Source organism: Salmo salar, chromosome ssa02 (genome assembly GCF_905237065.1).
Source record: "Salmo salar chromosome ssa02, Ssal_v3.1, whole genome shotgun sequence".
NCBI classification, from domain to species: domain Eukaryota; kingdom Metazoa; phylum Chordata; class Actinopteri; order Salmoniformes; family Salmonidae; genus Salmo; species Salmo salar.
In genome coordinates, this window is record NC_059443.1 from 60,691,707 (window position 1) to 60,717,805 (window position 26,099).

At 41.9% G+C, this 26,099-nt stretch overlaps 1 protein-coding gene across 3 annotated transcripts in view; it reads left to right on the top strand.

Moving 5' to 3' along the window:
• LOC106586787 (E3 ubiquitin-protein ligase NEURL1) overlaps positions 1-26,099 on the top strand; it is a 98,077-nt gene that overhangs the window by 20,530 nt on the left and 51,448 nt on the right. The window contains exons 1-2 of one of the 3 annotated variants that reach the window (XM_014174459.2): positions 2,871-3,128; positions 25,285-25,550. In XM_014174459.2, coding sequence (XP_014029934.1) covers positions 25,449-25,550 — 102 coding nt within the window. In that variant the 5' untranslated portion in view covers positions 2,871-3,128; positions 25,285-25,448. Of the gene's footprint in view, positions 1-2,870; positions 3,129-7,858; positions 8,545-25,284; positions 25,551-26,099 lie in introns of those variants that run through there. The other 2 variants (XM_014174449.2, XM_014174440.2) reach the window with 2 other exon arrangements.

The window sequence follows — 26,099 nt, forward strand, 5'->3', positions numbered from 1 at the left end:
TGTCACCATAAATCTCTTTAAGCCTGGCCGGCATGCTAAATACCCCTCCCCCCTCTCTCTCTCTCTCTCTCTCTCACACACACACACACACACACACACACACACACACACACACACACACACACACACACACACACACACACACACACACACACACACACACACACACACACTACTGTAACCCTCCCATGGCCATGCTATGGGTGACAGATGGCAGTAGAGCCGGGATGAAAACTCCCTGAATAAATATGTAATCCACTGCTCACATGGGCCTCACATCAGAAACACTACAGCACGGTGCTCAGTGGTGAGAGAGAGAGAGAGAGAGAGAGAGAGAGAGAGAGAGAGAGAGAGAGAAAACCCTAACGTCCTTTACCCCTAGAGAACAATATCAGCCCCCCTCCCCATCCCAACCCCTAAAGAGGCCTCCATTGAAGACTGAACCTGAGGTCCCTAATAGCTACAGCATTATGTGTCGTACAGGTCCTATCTGGCCCGTTCACTCTTCCTTATTAGCTTCCTATATGGGACTTTTCCCATGGTTCTCTATTGCAGTGGGAAGTGTCTGACTGTAGTGACTGGTCTGCTGCGATCCTGTTATCCCTCTGATCGCCCTATCCCAGGGCGATTAAAGTCAGCTCTGATGTAATCCACACACACACAGACACACGCACGCATGCACACACAGACACACACACACAGAGACACACACACACAGACACACACACACTGTGACGGTTGCATTTCTAGATTCTGCCACTTTTATGACAGAACATGCCCCCTTCTAACCCTCTCCTGCTGAGAGGGATCATTTTAGGGGAAAGTAGAAATGCAGTCAGGTTCAGTTGAATCATACAGTTCCCAGATACTCACTCTGTCTCAACTGTGGAGTGTACAGAAAGGTTGTCTTTTAGTCTGTAGAATCCACACGCACACACACACACTCAGCCACACACCAACACACTCGCATTTAATCTGATTCCCTCCTTGAAAAAGTGACTGATTTAGATCAAACAGGACAACAGGACATGGGAGTACCCTTCTGAATCACCCCCTGTTCCTCGTGACACTTTGAGACCGTCTTCTCTGCACCCTAAGTGAGAGGCCGCTTCCACTCGTTTACGGTGACTCTTTCTCTCACGTCCTTCCCTCCTTCCCTCAGGCAGAGAGAGAGAGAGAGAGAGAGAGCAGACAGACAGACAGACAGACAGACAGACAGACAGACAGACAGACAGACAGACAGACAGACAGACAGACAGACAGACAGACAGACAGACAGACAGACAGACAGACAGACGAGATGTCCCCCTGTATGTTTGTGTGCATCCGGCAGAGAAGAACTGATACACACATCAGCTCCTCCAATTAGTGCACTGGGAACAGAACCATACCCTGAAGAAATGCCCCAATCTGCCACTCTGTCTCTTGCTACTGTTTCTTTTTCCCATTGGGGGCCTGGGCCAGATGGGGCCCTTGAAAAATCTATTGGTGGCCTTTCCAGGGCCTAATGAAAAAAGCTGTTGTATTAGAAACAGTGAGTGGATGCTGTTGCTGCATCCAAGGCAATCCTCTCTATGGGACAAATGGCACTGTTGGCTTTCACAAGGCAGTCACATCGTTTCCATTTCTTTTGATCTGGTCTCAGATCAAATCGGTTTCAATGATGACCCGAAGCATGGGTGAAAGAGGGGATCAACCCAGGGGTGAGATTAGTGACAGAGATAGATAGAGTGATAAAAGAGAGGAGGAGGAGGAAGAAGGAGAGGCCAATTGAAGCCAAACAAACTTGTGGTCTGAGGTGCAGTCACAATCACACAGAGGGCCAACTCACATCGCCACCCCACCCTCACACAGATAAAGCTGATTCGACGAACGGGGGATTTGAAAACCGCTAATTCAGCACGGTCACTGATTAATGGAAAATGTAATCCATTCAAGCAAATGTATGAAAATATGCTTCCCGGTCGGAACAGCTGTTCTGCATTACACCATTGTAACGAACAATAAACACTCTATTATGATCGGAACTGCAATTCAAAGCTGTCTTGGTATATGTGGTGAGGAATTACAGCCACATGTATCTAGTGTAGGCCTAGCGGGAAAGGAAAGATGTCGATGTCGGCCTTTGTGGTTTTAGTCTCTACAAAACTATGGTCCTGCAACAGTTAACCTGTTTTGATACTAATATGTGTCAATCATAATTTCAGTAATTCAGTTGATTCGATTAAAGTTACTTAAATACGTTTGAAAACTTTCCATCACACACCTTAGGCCTTAGAATAGGTTCTGTACTGTACTATATTACGGAGAAGCAAGTGATGTCCTAAAGTCCTTCCGGCCACTCAAACCTGCGCACCGTTTCCGTAATATATTTTGAGATATCCCTCCACACCAACCGATATCCCTTCACTGTAGCCCCATAGACATGGAAATGACCTTTTCTGTTGCATCGCCGGAGACAATACGCCGTTTCTTAACAATAATCCGCCTGGCGACTCAGCAAGATATTAAAGAAGACTGACAGATCTTATTATCACCTCTCCACTTCCCTTCCATCACTCCTGATGACAACTATGTTACACAAGACACGTAATCGGCTCAAACTTTCACCTTCACTAATAAATGTCATGGAGTCATCCTCTCAGGCATGTTGGATAGTGATGTAATATACATTGACAAGACGAGGTTTAGGGTTGGTTGTATTATGGTGGGGATATACCACATACTGTACTGATTGTCTTAGGGTTCATTCTGCTATTACCTTTGAACCACATTGATATTCTGTACGAGACAGAAATCATGCGAGAAGCATAGTATGGTTTCCCCTTGAAGACAGTCTGATGTGCATAGTTATTTACCATTTTGTACCACAGCATTGTTGAATACTCGTTTTTGATTGGCATTCTAGAATGGACATTAAAACCAGATAACGGGACAGTTGGAATCATTACGCAATATGCGCCTACACATGCAGACTGTACTTGCTACAAAGTTACAGAAAGCTAAACCAACAACTACACAAACTCAAATCAGATCCATTGTAAACGCAGGTTCAACAAGTAAAAAATGTAGCATTGATTTGTTTTTGCAGAGGCATATTCTTTGGGAGCATCTGATGATCTAACGTGGTGAGTGATGAACATGAATTTCTCCTGTCCCCCCTGCCGCTAAAGCTGTCAAATCCTCCCACATGTTTCTAGTTTGACAGCTGTTTTTAAGTAACTGATATTTTTGAATTCGGTTGTCATGCAGCATTGGCAGGTTTGCTCGTTTTTAAACTACTTGGCTAGCTTGTAGCCTAGTGTTTGATATGCAATGCAATCTCCTCATACTTAATAACAGTCAGTGTTGACCAGTGTCCTGACGAAAAGGCGAAGTTTTCTAGCTATGCCAGGCGAAATCTAGCATTATCAGCCCATCGTTGTGTGCAAATGAATTGTGACTGTTAGCCATAGCTACTTGGCTAGTTAGAAAGCAAGGGATAAGAACGTTACCAGCGAGCATGGCAACGGAACATAAAGAACCATCGACTGGGTCGCGTCCATGAGTATCAAACGAATCGAACGAACGACTGGGTCGCATCTCTAGCAACCAAAACATGAGAATGAATGAATTTGCTCATATGAATGAAAATATAAATGTTTTTTTTCTACCTGTAAATGTGTGCTAAGTATTGTTTTCTTTGTCAACTGTGGTATAAGTGGGATGAACAGCTTAAACAAACGCAACGGAATAAGCGTTGCTGTTATTCTGGCTGCAGAGGTCGTGACTGTGTAGCCATAGCGGGTTGGCTGGCTAGCTAGCAGCAAGCAAGGGATAAGAACATCGCTACTGAGCATGGTAACGGAACATAAAGAACGAACAAAAGGGTCGTGTCCGTAAATATCAAACTAATCGAACGACTGGCATGCGTTTCTCCAAGTGTGTGTCACCAGACCTCAACCCAATTGAACACTTATGGGAGATTCTAGAGCTGCGCCTGAGACAAAGTTTTCCACCAGCAAAACACCAAATGACGGAATTTCTTGTGGAAGAATGGTGTCGCATCCCTCCAATAGAGTTCCAGACACCTGCAGAATCTATGCCAGGGCGCATTGAAGCTGTTCTGGCGGCCTGCAGTGGCCAACGCCGTATTAAGGCACTTCATGTTGGTGTTTCCTTTATTTTGGCAGTTACCTGTATCTCTCAGATCATATGATGTTGTAAAATATATTACCTATTACCATATGGTTTTGCTACAATATAATAATTGTTAATGTTCCGTACATAGTGACATAGCTATATAATGTTTATTTGATACCCATTCCATTCTTCTCTCTTTCTCTCACCCCCTCTTTCTCAGATCATATGATGTTGTAGTGTTACCTAGTAATATGTTGCACATGACCCAGTGATGGGACGCTGGAGGCTGGCTCTGAAAAGGGGTAATGTTTGCACCACACGCCTCTCAGAGTCAGACAATACGGTCCGCAGGAGACCCAGTCCAACGTCCCTCCTCAAGCATCTGCTGTCGTATTCCATTTCACCAGGCACTCAGGGATAGGTGACACCCTGTTCTGTGTGTGTGTGTGTGTGTGTGTGTGTGTGTGTGTGTGTGTGTGTGTGTGTGTAGCTCACCTTGTCGTTGTATTGTATTGGACAGTCTTTGTGTCCTTATTTGTCTTGGTGAGATTGCTGTTTATATACGGACACAATTTCATTTTTGTTACACTTTTAGGTCAGGAGGTGGGACAAGATGTGTGTCTGTTAGTGGAGGGCAGGATCATGCTAATATAATAACCCAGGCTGCAGCCGAATGCTACGATCTTCTTAGAAACATGTCCGACTGGTTTCCAGATGCCATTAACATGATGTGTTGATGTTTTTTCAGCTATAGTTTGATATCATAAAGTGCCATCTGTTCTTGATCTATAAAACTGTTCTAGATTTGGTACAGACTGGTAACAGAATCGACTGATTGACTGATCAAGGTACAGATACCTCCCACAAGGTTAATGTCCCCTCATTATTAATATACCAGATAACGTCATCAACTGAATCAGATACCTCATTTTTGTATTTTTTTTATTTCACCTTTATTTAACCAGGTAGGCCAGTTGAGAACAACACAGAGTTACACATGGGATAAACAGACGTACAGTCAATAACACAATAGAAAAATCTATATACAGTCAAATACAGTCAAATCTACAAATCTATATACTTAACATAGTGATGAGGCCTGATACTGGTATTGGAAATTAAAATCATCAGTCAAACGTCGCCAATCAATTCCCACAGATCCCCTCATGTCTTTATTTTTTGAACCTTTTCACTGGTAATATATATGGGATATTTGATTTTCAAACAACCAAACTGCCAGAAGCCAACAAACGTGTTTGTTCTTGTAGCATAACTAGGAAGCAGACAGTTAATGATCAACTGACATTCTGTTAGCATACAGTGTAACTTAACACTGTGCATGTTCCCCTTTAGGTAGTGTGTGTGTGCGTGTATGTGCGTGCGTGTGTGCGCGCGAGTGTGCGCGTGTGTGCTTGCTCCTTTGTCTACACTAAGGCTAATTTCCCATAGGAAGTATCCATTTTAAACAAATCACTAGGCACAGTCAATCACATTGACCTGAGACACAACCTCAATATCTTTTAGATAATAGACAGAGGCAGAAACGAATCAAACTCAACAAAAAGACCTATTAATGATTCTTTCTTCCTTTTTATTGTATTTGAGAATGACAGATGTACTGAAGCCTGTTTTCCCAACCCACATTCCCATTATTATGGACATACAATTCTCACCGCCTGTAGTCTGGTGCAACCACAGATAACGAACACACAATGGAGTAGTCGTAAATCCTAAACGCTGTGTGTGTGTGTGTGTGTGTGTGTGTGTGTGTGTGTGTGTGTGTGTGTGTGTGTGTGTGTGTGTGTGTGTGTGTGTGTGTGTGTGTGTGTGTGTGTGTGTGTGTGTGTGTGAGCGTACGTGCGCGTGTTTGGCAACCACTACTAAGGCTAAACAGGACGTAGCCCAAAAATATGTTGTGGGATAGGACGGACCAGGACAGCTGGTGTACTTACTAATGGAACGAGCCAGGGCTGTCAGGGCTTTCCCTCTGAGTCAAGACAATAAGGAGCGTAAAGCTTTCCCAAAGACACTAAAATAAATGTGGGTTTCTGTTGGAGTGTGTGTGTGTGGGGTGTGTGTGTGTGTGTGTGTGTGTGTGTGTGTGTGTGTGTGTGTGTGTGTGTGTGTGTGTGTGTGTGTGTGTGTGTGTGTGTGTGTGTGTGTGTGTGTGTGTGTGTGTCCATGCAGTCGCCAGATGAGAGTGCCTGTAGGTCCACATCCCAAAACCAGACCACTTTTATTTATTTTAGTGAGTTACGTAAGGATACAGTATCTACGCCTGGATTCACAAAGAACCCAACTTTACAGACTTAGTCATGTAACAGATATAGGACTGCGGGCCATGGTCAAAGAGGATCACTTAAAAGGTTAAGATGGCACGCATGGAGGAGGTCTGTTCTTAAAAACAGGAAGACAGGGGACAGAAGTGTTTTCGCCGAGCGTGTCTTCATGAATGTCAGGAAATTCAAGGAAGTGTTGAACCGGTGTTGAACTGTAATTAGGCTACATTTAGCATCTATCTTTAAGAAGACATGATGGCCTTCAGGGAAAGCCAGCAGGAAGTCCGTCCGAGTCCGCTCATGGAACCTGGTTTTGGTCAAGCTTGGCATGATCACCCTAGGATCTAGCGCTACCACCTGGTGTAGGCTTTGGTCAGTTGGTGACGTGACAAACAGTTCAAAGTGAGCCATGTCAGACAACACCAGTTTTCCTCATTCACTCACACACAACCATTCGTACTTATTTAGGCCCAGTGGTCGTGTGGGAGCATCGAGGCCATTGAAAACTCCTCTCCAATTCATTCCACCCATTGAATAGGGACTCGATGCATTTATGTTTATATTCAAAATGTGCACACCATGTGTGAGTATGCCGCCTGATCTACAAAAACGAACCTTCGGTTTGCGGCCCTGATTTAGTTTAGATTGAAGTCGCCATCCAGCCTCAAGTGTTTGTTATGGTTACGTAGCCGTAATCGTTAAAGGGGGAAATGGTAAATATTATTGTCAGCATGATTCAATGGTAATGTTTTCAACTCAAACAAGAAGAGACAGTTGTTTTCATCACTCTCCTCTGAATACTCCAAATGGGACCTTTATGACAACACCCTCACACAACAATGCAATGTCTCACTGAGTAAAATGAATAGAATTCCCCAGCATAGATTGAAATGTCTTATTTTGAACAGTGTTGGCTCCATAGAATTAGGAATTAGAATACTGTAGTAATTTAATAATATGGTTTGTTCGCTAATCCTTCTTTTTTCAGTCAATAATAATAGTGGTGGCATGTGTGAATCGTGAATGATTGATTGGAGGGGAATGTTCCATTCATTGGACAACGCAGAATGTCAAGATAGTAGGCCGATATGCGCTTCAACTATTCTTATCATTGGTTGCCTTCCCAAGATCCCCCACCACCCACCCCAATTTAACCCCGATAGAAACTCTCAGCCCATAAGCATTTTCATTCACCCTTTTCGCCAATATCACTTACATCTGTCACTCCTAGTCATTCACAAAGCCATTATCACCCTTAAGAGATATCTAAGCAGCGAACATCCTTGAGGCTAATGTAAACTACTCCAAGACGGAGGGGCTCCGATGTCACCGTGGATACGTGATGACAGCTTAAGTCAGAGGCGTGACTCTTCAGGGGTCACCCAGGCTGTCTGCCAGGGGCAGAGGGGCCCCGAGGCACACCAGGAAGCAGAAGGGACTCACTTGAGGTGAAAGGCAGAGTGCTGAGGGTAAAGAATGTGACCGCTTGGTTCCTCTGCCCTACTCTGGACCCAAACATAGTGTGGTTACTCATGAGCGAGACGGGAGGACACTGTGAGAGATAAGCCTATAGAACTAGCAATCTAGCATAGCATATAGCGCTCACATAGTCTGCCTATGTCCACACCCTCCATTGTATTCTATGTACATCTTTATTTTATATTGACAGTGCTTTAAAATGATTTGCAAGACAAATTCTCTGGAAGGCAATGCAATGTTCTATTCTATTCTAAGGTATAGCCTACCCTGAAATTGTCCAAGTGTCCATGTTACTCATATCCTTTATGATTGTTGGAAACTGGCAGCGAGTGCGTTAACAACACTTTGTCATGACTCCACCTTTTATGTAAATGTCAGTGTGTGAGTGGAGCTCGAGGCGCTGAGAGCGCACAGTGAATGGAGGAGCAGCCTTCACTACCGCTCTGCTTGGTGCTTAGTGGACCTGGAGTGGACCTGGAGTGCACTGTGTTTATATTCCAACTGGGAGAAAGAACGGCCGTTCTGGATGTAGCCTCCAATCATGTTGTCGGCGTTGGATTGTGCATCAATACCGCAAGTGTTTGAATATTGAGAGCTGGGATATAAGGCCTGCCGACTGGAATTGTAGTCATGGGAGGCCAGATAACGCGAAATGCCTTGTACGGTAAGGAAAAAATAACGTTTAGATACACATAGATCACGTCACCATTGCTTATGCTGTACACACTGTAGGTTATCGTTTCGTTCAATTTGCAATGCAATGGAGCATAGTTGGAGAGTGCAATTCCTGTCGCGTAAAACAACGTTGCGTGTGTATCAGGTAGGCTACCCAAATTCTGATGTCACACAGATGTCACACCAGAGACAGTTCATTATAGACATGTGCATACATTGGCTAGGCTACAGAAGGCTATTCCCTTTGATCAGTGTTAAGGTAGAAATACAAACATTAAAGCTATTCCTTTGGGTCGATTTGATATATTTTGTATTGAATGCAGTTTAATAATTTATAGCTATTCATAGGAAAACCTGCTGATGTCAATATTCGTCTATCATCCCTTATCCGTTTGCACGTTGATACCATCGTTTGCGTACTTCATCAGTCGCCTTCTGTTGATGCTAGTAACTGTAGACGCAGTTTGTAAGAAAGTTGCGGGTTTCCCCCCAACCCCCTTGGTGTATTTCAGTTATCTCACATTGGTGTGGGGGTTTCCCACACTCTGTGCACTGGGGGGAAGTCAGTCATATCCAGCTGTGCTAGTCGGCCAACCAAACCAATCAGTAAATCAATTTGTGTTTATGTAGGCTAGCACAGCTTAGCTCATCCTATGCATAGCCTTATTGCCAAGTCCCAGAATTACAGTAAATGTCTCTAAAGAATACGATTTTAAAGGATTCTGTGGGCCTATAAAAAGGTATTTTAACATTAAACATGACATGTATTCATTGCGTAATTCTGCAAGGCTGTAATTCTGAAAATGAATAGAACACCATATCATTTATTAGTGAGCATAAGCTATATGTTCTATTATTCAAATCTATGAGCTATCACACATGTAGTTAAGAACACATCTAATAACACATACGATCACTTCCATCCAAGTAACATAATAAATACCCTATACAGTTAATAAAAACACAGTGCTGCAGCAATGCTTTGGATCAGGTTACTAAATGCCTGGTCTAGATAACACATGTTGACTTAGTTGTCTGGACCTGTAGCTGTGGAGTGGCTTACCTCCACCGTACTGACATCAAGTCCCTCACAGCCTCCCAGGAGTCAGACCACCTGATCATTAGGTCTAATTAAAGCCCATTGATGAATCCAATTAGGTAGATAAGGACACAGTAGCGCCTGAGACAACAGGACAGGACAGCAGAATGACTGGGTGTGTGTGTGTGTGTGTTTGCGTGTGCGTGTTTGTGCGTGGCTTCTCACTGTAGGATCAAGGTCAAAGGCCTTAAAGAGAGAGGGAGAGGATTTCCATGTTTACTAGCCTAGTTTCTTGGTAGTGTAAACACTGCACTTGCTGTTTCTATATGAAAGGCGTTAGCTGAAATCTAACTTTCGGTATGATTTTAAGTGAGTGCGTTTCGGTGTATAGGCTAGTGTGAAGTGGGGAAAAAGCCGATTCTGCGGCAGGAAAGTCAGTTCTGTAGCAGAACACAGGGCAGTGTTGTGTTGGGGCTTGATTGCGTAATTGAGGTCTCTGCTGAATGTGTTGGGAACACTTGTTGAGGCTCCTTATCGACTCAATGTGGGCCAGCCTTTCACCCTTGATCGTGTGTGTGTGTGTGTGTGTGTGTGTGTGTGTGTGTGTGTGTGTGTGTGTGTGTGTGTGTGTGTGTGAGAGAGAGAATGTTATCCTCTATTGGAAGCTCAGTCTCCAAATACGAGCTGCTGATTGATGTGAAAGTCTTATCAATGTTCCGTATCTCACCTTGTCCTGCGAATATGAAATGTAATTTGGATATAGTCATGGGACAGAAGAAATGCACACAGATCACTCATCATGCAGAGGCCAAGAGGCTGTTCATGATTAAAGGCTAAAGGGGTATTACACATATCATCTGGCTCAAGTCAATGGAGAGAGACGCAAAGAGGGAGAGAGGGAGAACATGAAAGAAATAGGGAGAGAGAAAGAAAGAGAGAGAGAGAATGAATGAATGAAACGAGTAGGAAAAGAGAGAGAGCAGTAAGACGGGGTGTACTAACAGAGTAGTGCCCAGTGTGTTTAGTTATGGCCTGTTGCCATGGTGTGACAGGAACATACCGTATGTCTAGGGGGTCAAGTGGCATTGGTGGGTGGTGGCCGTATGGTGATTGTGCCACCAGTGTCTCCCTCCCTGTGGATTCAGACTGGGTTAACGTGAGTCAACACACACATAGCGTCACACACACACTCACACACTTTGTGACAATGCACATACCCCCGTTGTCATCATATTCTTCTTGACTTGACAGGTCACCTTTGAGGCGGCGCATAACGACTTTATGTGTGTGTGTGTGTGTGTGTGTGTGTGTGTGTGTGTGTGTGTGTGTGTGTGTGTGTGTGTGTGTGTGTGTGTGTGTGTGTGTGTGTGTGTGTGTGTGTGTGTGTGTGTGTGTGTGCGTGCATGCCTACATGTGCGTCAGTAAAAATAGCATCCTGCTTGCAATCAATACACTCTCATCAGGCTCCTCCACAAAGCATTCTACAAATCTACCGCGGAGGAGCACAGAGTCGTTATATTGTTATACTACACCATATTGAATCTACAATGGTTATTACTTATTGATTGCAGTTGCGTAACACTGTTCTCTGGGGGAATGTGGTAACATGGGTGAGCTAAGGTGTACGACTTAGCGAGATGAGAGTCATGACGTGAGGTCTTTATTAAGTTGGACAGCTCACCTTGCACTCTCAGGTCGTCATGACGCCATGACAGGGATGTCTAAATTATTCAGCTGTTTTAGTCTTGGTTGAAGCAGATGGAAAGGCTATTTGAGAATGGAGCTAGCAATGTCGCTAAATTTAGCTTGTGTTGGTAGTATATTTTGCATATATTTTTTTGTGTTGTCTATGGTATTGCGCACATGAATAGTTTTCCTCATTCCAATCGTTCTCCTTTTTAATCTTGAAAATCTTGAAAATCTGCTCAGTCCCGACTCCTCGAGCCATGCATCTATCAAGTGCAAATCAATCGTGTTGTCATGTCGTTGCCTAGCAGCAGATGAGGTAGCCTAGGTTACCACAAACATAAGTGCGGGCGCCCAGTTAGAAGATCAGTAGAACAGAAGGCAGACATAGCTACGGTATCATTGGCAGTAATCTCGTCCTACCTGTAAACCCAGGAGGATAGTATTGGGTTTTACCCACTTGATCTGTATCTCTGTCATAGCAGCTGTCATTCACACATTTACACTTAGTAACCTCAGCCTCGTATACCTCAGTCTAACTTATATTACCAATATGTTGTTTACACATTTACTCTTAGTAACCTCAGCCTCGTATACCTCAGTCTAACTTATATTACCAATATGTTGTTCACACATTTACACTTAGTAACCTCAGCCTCGTATACCTCAGTCTAACTTATATCACCAATATGTTATTCACACATTTACACTTAGTAACCTCAGCCTCGTATACCTCAGTCTAACTTATATTACCAATATGTTGTTTACACATTTACACTTAGTAACCTCAGCCTCGTATACCTTAGTCTAACTTATATCACCAATATGTTATTCACACATAAACACTAGCAACTCCAGCCTCCAGAAAATGGAATTGCTTGTCTATAACACAAGTTGTTTGTCTATAACACAAATTACCTGTCTATAACACAAATTCCTTGTCTCTAACACAAATTGCTTGTCTATAACACAAGTTGCTTGTCTATAACACAAGTAGCTTGTCTATAACACAAATTGGTTGTCTATTACACAAGTTACTTGTCTATAACACAAATTGATTGTCTATTACACAAGTTACTTGTCTATAACACAAATTGCATGTCTATAACACAAATTGCTTGTCTACAACACAAACATTATGAATGTATGATGCATAGAGGCACTGCAATAAGAGACAATGCTAGTGCTGTACAGTATATTGTTAACTTGATTAATGTGAGCGTGATTCGTTGATTCATTTCATAGTTGTTGGTACATCAAGCCGAAACGCCATTTGCTGATGACTCATGACTGAATATACACATTGTTCAGACAACCTATGCAAACATCGTTAAAATGTTGTTTGTCTCCATGCTTAAGGCTTATTTACAATATTGTGTAAATGCCATTGCCAACAGATGCTTACAGAAAGAAATGTGAAACTGAATACGAAACGTAGATCCTGTATTTATTTTGTATAATCTTTCTTTTATTCAACTTTTTCATTCCCCCAATTTCCTGTATTAGTAAGCAGACATTCAAATCCTCTATTCCTGGTGCTACTCTGGTGAAATAAGAAGTGATTGTGGGTCGATCATAAGGCTATGTCTGCCCAGAGTGTGTGTGTGTGTGTGTGTGTGTGTGTGTGTGTGTGTGTGTGTGTGTGTGTGTGTGTGTGTGTGTGTGTGTGTATTCATGCAAGTCTGTGTGTGCGTGCTCGTGCATGTCTGTGTGTTGGTCCCGGATCTCTGGAGGATGTGTGTATTAAGCTGTGTTTTGTAGAGAAGCAACCATGGGGAGCTTTGGGTGACAGGTGGAAATTAGTTTGTATTTTATATCTTTTTTTTTTGTCATTTAGCAAACGCTCTTATACAGAGCGACTTACAGGACCAATTAGGGATAAGTGCCTTGCTCAAGGGCACATCGATCAATTTCACCTAGTCAACTTGGGGATTCGAACCAGCAACTTTTTGGGTTACTTTGCTGAACCTCTTAACCGCTAGGCTAACACCCAGCCTACACTTCAATGAAGAGGAGAGAGGGGAGGTTCTGTTGCTTTGCTGTGGGTCTCAGTTACTGATAGACACCCTGGCAAGCTGCATTGTCCCTGCATTCTTAGAAACCTGCTTGCCCTATGTTGCCACAGCGATTCTGTTTATGGCTTTGTTATGCTTTGATTGGCACATTGTACGAAGATAGTATGACACAACACCTGTTTTCTTGTGGAATCGTAACTGTGTATTATAAGGATAGTATTATGATGACTACTGTCATGTGTATTATGAAGATATTATAGTATTATGATGACTACTGCCATGTGTATTATGAAGATATTATAGTATTATGATGACTACTGTCATGTGTATTATGAAGATATTATAGTATTATGATGACTACTGCCATGTGTATTATGAAGATATTATAGTATTATGATAACTAATACCATGTGTATTATGAATACATTATAGTATTATGATGACTAGTACCATGTGTATTAAGAAGATATTATAGTATTATGATAACTAGTACCATGTGTATTATGAAGATATTATAGTATTATGTTGACTAGTACCATGTGTATTATGAAGATATTATAGTATTATGATGACTAGTACCATGTGTATTATGAAGACATTAAAGTATTATGATGACTAGTATCATGTGTATTATGAAGATATTATAGTATTATGTTGACTAGAATCATGTGTATTATGAAGACATTATAGTATTATGATGACTAGTACCATGTGTATTATGAATACATTATAGTATTATGATGACTAGTATCATGTGTATTATGAAGATATTATAGTATTATGTTGACTAGTACCATGTGTATTATGAAGACATTATGGTATTATGTTTACTAGTACTATGTGTTTTATGAAAACAATAGGGTTGGGCGGTAACCAAATGTTCATATGTGACCCACCACCTTGATTCGGTCCTATGTAGCAAAATTTGAAATGGTGTTTTTTACATTGATAAAAGTAGAGACTCAGAGCTAGAAAATTGTATATCATACACTGCAGTTGGGGAACAATGGGAAATTAATTATTCTTTGAAAGTTGATAAACTTGTAAACCCACTTTTGAGAAAATGGCCCGTAAATGGGTTGGTACACCTACTGGAGAGCTTTTCTTTATCTACACCAATTTAGCATCGTTCACACCCTCTTAAGCCTTAGCCCCACCCATGTCTTTAAGGATTCACTTGTGATGCCATGTACTAAACAGAGTGTTTAAGGTAGTGTAGTAAACAACCAAAGATTAAGACTAAAAGTGGTGAAAGTAGTAGTAAAAATACACTTTATCTAATCCTTGGTCTATATCCTAATCTGACTTTGGTGTTGTTCTTCACGTTACCGTCTCTGGTAAGCACACTATATCAAGTCAAATCAAAGTTTATTTGTCACATACAGAGGATACAGAAGGTGTAAACAGTACAGTGAAATGGTTACTTGCATAGTGGAGTCTTTTGTTTAGACCCCTAATCCCAACCCATACTATCATGCACCATGCATAAATCTGCAGGTAGCTAAAGTTAACCAACTAGGTTCAATGTCAGCCAGCTAGCTAACATTAGGCTATAACTAGCAATGCATATGGCTTTCAAAGATACAAATAATATTACTACACAGCTCACGCACGTAACATTAGCTAGCAAGCCAGCCGGCTAACGTAAGCTAGCTAGCTAACAGTACGCTGTAACTTGCAATGAAAACGACTTTCAGACAAAATTAATGTGACAGGTGAAATGAAGAACGTGATCTGCTTTATCTTCTAACGTATTGCACAAGTTGACTGCAGGTATTTACTTGAAAAGTAGCTAGAAATATTTTTATTTGGATTCATGTGTGAGGCCATGTACTATGAAAAACTTAAAATAAATAGTTTTGACGGTATTAAAAAACCATCCCGTGGCTATGTCCAAATACCCCAGTATACGATGTACGGTATACCGCCCAAGCCTAGAAGACAATAGTATTATGATGACAAATTCTGTTTTATGTGGACAATACCATTATGAGGACTCAAGTGCTATTATATGAATGACAGTTCTAACTGAAAGTGCCTGATGCTAAGATACAACCAGGAAGTCATTACTCCAACGTCAGTTTGTTCTCCTGAACAAATATTTGAATATTTATCTAAACTGATGGAACACAATTCACATTATATGCCATTATAATGTCAGTAACCCATGCAGTATCTAGATAAGAATTACATTCCCTCACACTGCTCCAAGGGTGTGTCGTGGCACCCTATTCCCTACATAGATATATACAGAACATGCACTAAATAGGGAATAGGCTGTCAATTGAGACACAGCCCACTCAGTCTAGTTATACAACTAAAGGAGGAAGATTAGTTTACACTTTTACAAAGATGTTCATTGAAGGATGACAAGTCTTAGTCACACAGAAGCCGTGTGTGTTCCGACAGGGATTAGACTTGTCATTACTGTGAGGTCATTAGCGAAATAAGTCCTCACGCACACACGCGCGTGCACACACACGCGTGCACACACACACACACTTCTCCAGGCTACGGAAGGAGAACCACAGTATGCACAATGTTTATCCATAAAGAGACATCCTTGACTTTTGGGAGAGAGGGAGAGAACAGTCATGTAAGGATTTTAAATGGACACAGACATGCGCACACACACACACACACACACACACACACACACACACACACACACACACACACACACACACACACACACACACACACACACACACGTACACACTAATGAAGATGTTGCTGTGTTATGGGAGGCAGCTTTCGGACTAGTAGGTTAAATAGAGCCATTTTAAAGCCGTGATGGTCACAGTGTGTGTGTATGTGTGCGTGTGTGCATGCGTGTGTTTGTGTGTGTGACAGACACCAACTTTGGACACGTTGCTGGAGCAACTACACGCTCTGATAGGAGCACCTTATCCCTACCTACGGTGCATTTGGAAAGTATTAAGACCCCTTGACTTTTTCCACATTTTCTTAACCTGTTAGGGCTAGGGGGCAGTATTTACACGGCGGGATAAAAAACGTACCCGATTTAATCTGGTTATTACTACTGCCCAGAAACTAGAATATGCATATAATTATTGGCTTTGGATAGAAAACACCCTAAAGTTTCTAAAACTGTTTGAATGGTGTCTGTGAGTATAACAGAACTCATATGGCAGGCAAAAACCTGAGAAGATTCCTTACAGGAAGTGGCCTGTCTGACAAGTTCTTGTTCTTCTTGACTCTCTTTATTGAAAACTGAGGATCATTGCTGTAACGTGACACTTCCTACGGCTCCCATAGGCTCTCAGAACCCGGGAAAAAGCTGAATGATGTAATTCCAGCCCCTGGCTGAAAAACATTAGCGCCTTTGGTAAGTGGTCTATCAGAGGACAATAAGACTGAGGCGCGTGCACGAGGGGATCCCATGTTTTTATTTTCTCTCTCTTTGTACTAAAACACAGATTCCCGGTCAGAATATTATCGCTTTTTTACGAGGAAAATGGCATAAAAATTGATTTTAAACAGCGGTTGACATGCTTCGAAGTACGGTAATGGAATATTTAGAATTTTTTTGTCACGAAATGCGTCACCCTTCTTTACCCTTTCGGATAGTGTCTTGAACGCACGAACAAAACGCCGCTATTTGGATATAACTATGGATTTTTTTTAACCAAACCAACATTTGTTATTGAAGTAGAAGTCCTGGGAGTGCATTCTGACGAAGAACAGCAAAGGTAATAAAACTTTTCTTATAGTAAATCTGACTTTGGTGAGGGCTAAACTTGGTGGGTGTCTAAATAGCTAGCCCTGTGATGCCGGGCTATCTACTTAGAATATTGCAAAATGTGCTTTCACCCGAAAAGCTATTTTAAAATCGGACATAGCGAGTGCATAGAGGAGTTCTGTATCTATAATTCTTAAAATAATTGTTGTGTTTTTTGTGAACGTTTATCGTGAGTAATTTAGTAAATTCACCGGAAGTTTGCGGGGGGTATGCTAGTTCTGAACGTCACATGCTAATGTAAAAAGCTGGTTTTTGATATAAATATGAACTTGATTGAACAAAACATGCATGTATTGTATAACATAATGTCCTAAGATTGTCATCTGATGAAGATCATCAAAGGTTAGTGCTGCATTTAACTGTGGTTTGGGTTTATGTGACATTATATGCTAGCTTGAAAAATGGGTGTCTGATTATTTCTGGCTGGGTACTCTGCTGACATAATCTAATGTTTTGCTTTCATTGTAAAGCCTTTTTGAAATCGGACAGTGTGGTTAGATTATAACGAGAGTCTTGTCTTTAAAATGGTGTAAAATAGTCATATGTTTGAGAAATTGAAGTAATAGCATTTCTAAGGTATTTGAATAACGCGCCACGGGATTCCACTGGCTGTTACGTAGGTGGGACGAAATCGTCCCACTGGCCCTAGAGAAGTTAAGTTACAGCCTTATTCTAAAATGTATTAAATAAATTATTTTTCTTATCAATCTACACACAATACCCTATAATGACAAAATGAAAACTGATTTGTAGAAATGTTCGCAAATGTATTAAAAATAAGAAACAGAAATACCTTATTTACATAATTATTCAGACTATGAGACTCGAAATTGAGCTCAGGTGCATCCTGTTTCCATTGATCATCCTTGAGATGTTTGTACAACTTGATGGGAGTCCACCTGTGGTAAATTCAATTGATTGGACAGGATTTGGAAAGGCACACACCTGTCTATATAAGGTCCCAATGTTGACAGTGCATGTCAAAGCAAAAACCAAGCCATGAGGTTGAAGGAATTGTCCGTAGAGCTCCGTGGCAGGATTGTGTCAAGGCACAGATCTGGGGAAGGGTACCAAAACATTTCTGCAGGATTGAAGGTCCTCAAGAACAGAGTGGCCTCCATCATTCTTAAATGGAAGAAGTTTGGAACCACCAAGACTTTTCCTAGAGCTGGCTGCCCGGCCAAACTGAGCAATCAGGGGAGAAGGGCCTTGGTCAGGGAGGTGACCAAGAACCCGATGGTCACTCTGACAGAGCTCCGGAGTTCCTCTGTGGAGATGAGAGAACCTTCCAGAAGGACAACCATCTCTGCAGCACTCCACCAATCAGGCCTTTATGGTAGAGTGGCCAGACTGAAGCCACTCCTCAGTAAAAGGCACGACAGCCCTCTTAGAGTTTTCCAAAATGCCCCTTAAGGACTCTCAGACCATGAGAAACAAGATTCTCTGATCTGATGAAACCAATATTGAACTCTTTGGCCTGAATGCCAAGCCTCACATCTGGAGGATAACCTAGTGCCATCCCTACGGTGAAGCCTGGTGGTGGCAGCATCATGCTGTGGGGATGTTTTTCAGCGGCAGGGACTGGGAGACTAGTCAGGATCAAGGGAAAGATGAACCGAGCCAAGTACAGAGAGATCCTTGATTGGAACCTGCTCCAGAGCATTCAGACCCTCAGACTGGGGCGAAGGTTCACCTTCCAACAGGACAACGACCCTAAGCACACAGCCAAGACAACACAAGAGTGGCTTCAGGACAAGTCTCTGATTGTCCTTGAGTGGCCCAGCCAGAGCCTGGACTTGAACCCGAACATCTCTGGAGAGACCTGGAAATAGCTCTGCAGTGACGCTCCCCATCCAACCTGACAGAGCTTGAGAGGACCTGCAGATAAGAATGGGAGAAACTCCCCAAATATAGGTGTGCCAAGCTTGTAGCGTCATACCCAAGAAGACTCAAGGCTGTAATCGTTGCCAAAGGTGCTTCAACAAAGTACTGAGTAAAGGGTCTGAATACTTATGTAAATGTAATATATATATATATATATATTTTTTTTTTTATTGTTAATACATTTGTAACAATGTCTAAAACCTGTTTTTACTTTGTCATAGATTGTTGAGGGGGAATTTAAAAAAAATACATTTTAGAATAAGGCAGTAACATAACAAAATGTGGAAAAAGTCAAGGGGTCTGGATACTTTCCAAATGCACTGTATATGTACACACAGTATCTACCTCAATTACCTCGTATCCCTGCACATTGGCTCAGTACTGGTACCCCGTATATATAGCCAAGTTACCATTACTCACTGTGTATTTATTATTACGTGTTCTTCCTTTCTATTATTTCTCTATTTTCTTTCTCTGCATTGTTGGGAAGGGCCGGTAAGTAAGCATTTCACTATTAGTTTATCGAGCATGTGACAAATAACATTTTATTTGATTTAAATACCCCTTGTGTCTCGCATTCCTCTCTACCTGATTCATAGAGTTACCTCTTTTGTGTACAGAAAGAAATCAATCAAATTGGACACTTAACTTAGGCTCCTAGCTCGCTTTTCGCCTTCGAAAATAGCTCGCTAACAGCCAATTAATCATCTTTGGCTAATGGAATCAAAATGAGGTATTCATCATTATAAACAATGTTTCAATGCAGAGCTTGAATAAGAGAGTGGCTCCATGTGTGAACTATGTGCGCACACAGAACATCACCGAAACAATTACCATAATTGGGCTTTTTCATCTCACTATTATACTGTAGGAATTGTACCCTCAACTCTAAATCTACACTATCAGAAAAAAGGGTTCTTTGGCTGTTCCCATGGGAGAACCCTTTTTCGTTCCAGGTAATTTTTCCCTCTGGGGAAAGGGTTCTACATTGAACCCAATAAGGTTCTACCTGGAACCAAAAGGGTTATTCAAAGGGTTCTCATATGGGGACAGCCAAAGAACCCCTTTAGGTTCTAGATAGCACCTTTTTTTTCTAAGAGTGTAACCAATGGCAGCGAGAGCACAATTTAGGCATGTGAAATCCTATCAACAGTATGTATGAGGTGGAAGGACCTGTCACACTTGACCAGACTTGGAGCTTCGTAATCATCGGCTTTGTCACCCAACATGCTTCCATCCTTCCACAGATGTTACTTGAGGTCAAATTGTAGGCATTGGGAATTTTTTATTTATTTAACTAGGCAAGCCAGTTAAGATGGAACTCCTGATCACGGCCGGTTGTGATACAGCCCGGGATCAAAACGGGGTCTGTAGTGACGCCTCTAGCACTGAGATGCAGTGCCTTAGACCGCTGCTCCATTCGGGAGCCCACCTATTGAGAATTAGAAGTGGAATTCTCTGGGAAGGTTGGTCATTCAGAATAACATCCCTCCGATGGTACAGACGTAGGATCTTAATTTGATCACTCTTTTGTTAATGATAATTTTCCTGTAAAGCAGGAAATGGAAGCTTTTAGTGTATTCACGTTTAAAAAGGCTTCTAAAGTTTGTAATTTCCACTTTTTACATTTCTAACTTAATTTGCCGTAATGTAAAATGCATCAACCCCTACAAAGACAATATCCATTCATTATAATCCACATAATAATTCACATTTCCTGTTGCTGCAGGATTATTTTCTGCGGTGCGAAACGCAGGTTAGCATTTTTCATCATGAATATTGTTCTGGAGGCAGCTCTGCAGAGTGGTCACAAGCTGGCACAGCTATAAAGTCATAAAACCACACTGCTACTGTATTTGTACTTGGGATATTGCTTTTCAACAGTGAAAGTTCAAACATCGCTCATCATTCAAACTGCCCCTAATGCCTAACCCTAACTTTAAAAATGTCCTTCAGCGATGGTTTGAACTTTTTCTGTTGAAAAGCAATATCCCAAGAATGAATACAGTAAAGTACAGACAGTAAAGGGTAATTTTTTTTTTTTCTGAGCAAAATAGTGTTTTTTTTAGACACAACTGAAAACTTCAAGGAGTTGGTCTGATGGGAATCTGTGATGTCATCGGCCTCCCCCTTGCTTGAACAATAGAGGAGCAATAGAGAACAAAGGAGGAAAGGCCCACCCCCCACTTGTGCCATGTCATGACATACCTGGACCACCTATTGAGATGTGCCTTTTGTTAAGTAAATCAGGTGTTGAATGAGGTGAAAAGGAGACTGGAGTGCCACTTTAAATTAAGACCAAAAAGCTAACCGCTGGGCTATTTAAAGGGATATCGCTCAGTTCTGCCTCCAGGACAAGACTCATGACAAGAAACGTCAACCTGCATTAGAAACTGGTCAAATTAATATCCTATATCTGTAGGTATAGCTCCAAAGCATTGACAGACAGCCTTTCAATAAGCATAAAACAGAGCAATCCTTCATGGAAAAATTACTTTCAGTCAGATCGGCCGAGATGAGTTTAGAAATTTTTGTGATCTTACTGTAGCCTACAATGCTGTCCTGATAAACCATAGCACTAAAATGCAAATATCGTTCATGTGTTGTCTGCTTGCAAACAAATAGCATCTGTCCGTATCAAGCCTGAGCCGTTCCCGCAAATCTAGCCTTTGACGCAGGGATTGAGGGTTGCTAAGGAACGTGAATTCACACTTAACCCCTGTTTCCCTCAACCAACAGCTGCTGCTCTCCTTTTGCTAGTTGTCGCTAATGCATTCAGTTCAATCTGGCCTGACACACACATACTGTACACACACACACACACACTGTCCAATCTGCTCCGACCATGTGCGCCCCATTCAATGAATGCTCTCCCTTTGCCCCAACGCTAAGACAAAGGACATGATGCTTGATTATGGGGCCTGAGTGAGTAAGTGATTGTATAGGCTAAACACTGGGAGTGGGTATCTATTGATAAAGTAGTGTCTTCCTCCCAAATGTCACCCTATTCCCTTTTTAGTGCACTCATTTTGGCCGTGCCCCATAGGGCTCTGGTTGAAAGTAGTGCACTGTGTAGGGAATAGGGTGCCATTTGGGACATAGGCTAGCGTTTATATAGAATGCTGTATACAGGCCTTATCAGTGATTCCCAGACCCTCAGTTGCTTTTGCAGCCTTTGTTGAGGTTATCAATGGTAAAAAGTAGAAGAGCTGGGTTATTGTGATTTGTACAAGAGGCCCTGATTTGAATATAGAATAGAACCAAAACACAGTTAGCTAATTGAAAGGGCACAACAGGCTAATATCCCATTCACATGACATTATATACACTGCGTCTACAAAACATTAGGAACACCTGCTCTTTCCATGACAAATTGATCAGGTGAATCCAGGTGAAACCTATGATCCCTTATTGATCTCACTTGTTAAATCAAATCAAATCAAATACAATTATATTAGTGACATGTGCCTAATTTCACCTTACAGTGAAATGCTTACTTACGAGCCCCTAACCAACAATGCAGTTTCAAAAAATACGGATAAGAATAAGAGATAAAAGTAACAAGTAATTAAAGAGCAGCAGTAAAATAACAATAATGAGACTATATACAGGGGGTACCAGTACAGAGTCAATGTGGAGACTATATACAGGGGGTACCGATACAGAGTCAATGTGCGGGGACACCGGTTAGTTGAGGTAGTATGTACATGTAGGTAGAGTTATTAAAGTGACTATGCATAGATGACAACAGAGAGTAGCAGTGGTGTAAAGAGGGGGTGGGGGCACTGCAAATAGTCTGGGTAGCCATTTGACTAGAAGTTCAGGAGTCTTATGGCTTAGGGTTAGAAGCTGTTTCAAAGCCTCTAGACTTGGTGCTCCGGTACCACTTGCTGTACGGTAGCAGAGAGAACAGTCTATGACTAGGGTGGCTGGTGTCTTTGACAATTTTTAGGGCCTTCCTCTGACACCGCCTGGTATAGAGGTCCTGGATGACAGGAAGCTTGGCCCCAGTGATGTACTGGGCCATTCACACTAGCCTCTGTAGTGCGAAATCCACTTCAATCAGTGTAGATGAAGGGGAGGAGACAGATTAAAGAAGGATTTTTATGTCTTGAGACAATTGAGACATGGATTGTGTATGTGTGCCATTCAGAGGGTGAATGGGCAAGACAAAATATTTAAGCGCCTTTGAACGGGGTGTGGTAGTAGGTGCCAGGCGCACCGGCTTGAGTGTGTCAAGAACTGCAATGCTGCTGGGTTTTTCACACTCAACAGTTTTCCATGTGTATCAAGAATGGTCAAAGGACATCCAGCCAATTTGACACAACTTTGGGAAGCATTGGAGTCAACATGAGCCAGCATCCCTGTGGAATGCTTTTGACACCTTATAGAATCTATGCCCTGACGAATTGAGGCTGTTCTGAGGGCAAAAGAGGGTGCAACTCAATAGTAGGAAGGTGTTCCTAATATTTTGTACACTCAGTGTAGGCCTCACATTATAGCCAGAACAGTTGAAGGAGCCATGAAATTGAAATGAGATGTGTGTCTTTGAGAGCATGGCTGGCTGCTGTAGTGTAGTAGGTGATTGGGGACAGATTTTTAGAACCACCACCTGCTCCCTGAGTCATTGGTAAATACATGCATTCACTCTGCATTCACTCTGTTCATTATCAGTAGTCAGGACTCAGGCACACACTCATATTGAAGCTTTCCTGTGCAGATGATCCTAGTGAGGCGCTAATGGACTAAATTATCTATCTAGATGTAATTCCTAATAGTCATGATAATACTGAAGCTTTCCATTGCAGATCCTACTGATGTGTTATAACAGATGTAGCTGTACTAGATAGAAGTGAAATCCTATGGTTTGTTCCTGATGCACTAGGTTCTCTATCTACATTATATTTCTAGATAGTAATCAAATCATGTAGTTTGTGCGTCCCTGAGTTGGTTTATATGAGTCATATGATATATTGTACCATACTAGAGCTTTCCTAGTATTGCAGTTCCTAATGATGCGCTAGAATATCTATTTGGATTCCATTACTAGATTAAATCATGTAGTTTGTAGTTTCCTGTCCATTTGTACTTCCCTGTACTTGTTTATATGAGTCATATGATGAACTGTATGCATTTTCCGAGACAATATGAGGTTATTGGACACGTTCTCCTTATATCAATAAATAATATTCAATTAAACTCACAGTACATTCACATTTGGTTAATACTATAAACATGGATAATATAATAGTATTGTATTATATTCTACACTGTATAGTAATGACGCTTAATCCTAACTGAAAATGCCACGTAGTCACTGACTCAGCCTTGGCCTCAATACTCACAAAAGGATGATAATGTTGGGTCAGAGATGGTGCACATCATCCACTAACTTTATTTGCCGGTCCTAAGATCATAAGGTCAGGCACAAAGCAATGAACAGGGAGGAAAAAGTCATTTCCTACTCCAACGTTGTAAAACGTTAAACAACAGCATGGACAATTGGTTTTCGCTGGAGGGCCAACATGATTACTGAGCAACTGCTGTTTATGTGAATCAAACAAGTCAGACTGTAGTATGAGGTGAACTAGTTATCTGATAGGAAGAGGCCTAGAAATCCATAGAAGGTCCCCATAGGCACAGATCTGGGATCAGCTTTAGCCTCCCTAAATCAGAACCTTTGCCATAAATGTGGGGAAACATGACATTGTGCTTAGATCAGCATCATGGGGCAATTTACACATTCTAATATGTGACAATTATCCAACTTCAGCTAAAGCCGAGCAAGAACTATACCTATTCTAATGATTGTATTTCTATTCAATTCAATTCAATTCACTTTTATTTTCTGTGAGGGAACTTCCTGGGGGAAAACAGGCAAATGTCCCATTCACATGACATGATATAGGCCTCACATTATAGCCAGAACAGTTGAAGGAGCCATGAAATTGAAAGGAGATGTGTGTCTTTGAGAGCATGGCTGGCTGCTGTAGTGTAGTAGGTGATTGGGGACAGATTTTTAGAACCACCACCTGCTCCCTGAGTCATTGGTAAACACATGCATTCACTCTGCATTCACTCTGTTCATTATCAGTAGTCAGGACTCAGGCACACACTCGTATTGAAGCTTTCCTGTGCAGATGGTCCTAGTGAGGCGCTAATGGACTAAATTCTCTATTTAGATTTAATCCTAGATATTTCCTGGTAGGGAACTTCATGTGTGGTGATGAATGGTACATACAGTACAAGATGCATAACAACCTCGAACACAAACACATACTGTATAAAGGATTAGAAGGGTTTGAATATCATTCTGATGGCACCCCTCTGTCTATCCATCAGACTCTCTGGGTGGTCCGTTCCCCTCCACCACCCACCGATGCCACCACAAGCCCAAGCGCTGCCTGCCCATCCAGCAGTGTGGCGTTGTGGGCGGGGACCAGAGGAGAGGCCTGGCCATAAGTCCCTTGCTCTTCCACCCGAACACCAAGGGCTCCCAGATCGCCATGGACCTGGCCCAGAGGACCGTCAAGAGGCAGGCCAGTTTCTGTAACGCCATCACCTTCAGCAACAGACCCGTAGCGTTGTACGAGCAGGTCCGGATCAAGGTATGTAGAGATTTAGATGGACACCACACCCAAGGAGGCTTATTTACAGTATTCAAAGTATTCTAACAATGGTAGATTCATTTTATTTGATTATTTTATTAACATTTTCGAGAACAAAAAAGGCCCATTCCTCAGCAAGGTCCCCAATCAACATGTTGAACTGCCAGATAGGCACCAGAACATCCAGTTGTTGGGAACTTTGTAGGCTGTTCTATACAGTGAGGGAAAATGATCAGTCTATCATTTTAATGGTAGGTTTATTTGAACAGTGAGAGACAGAATAACAACAACAAAAATCCAGAAAAACGCATGTCAAAAATGTTATAAATTGATTTGCATTTTAATGAGGGAAATAAGTATTTGACCCCCTCTCAATCAGAAAGATTTCTGGCTCCCAGGTGTCTTTTATACAGGTAATGAGCTGAGATTAGGAGCACACTCTTAAAGGGAGTGCTCCTAATCTCAGCTTGTTACCTGTATAAAAGACACCTGTCCACAGAAGCAATCAAGCAGTCAGATTCCAAACTCTCCACCATGGCCAAGACCAAA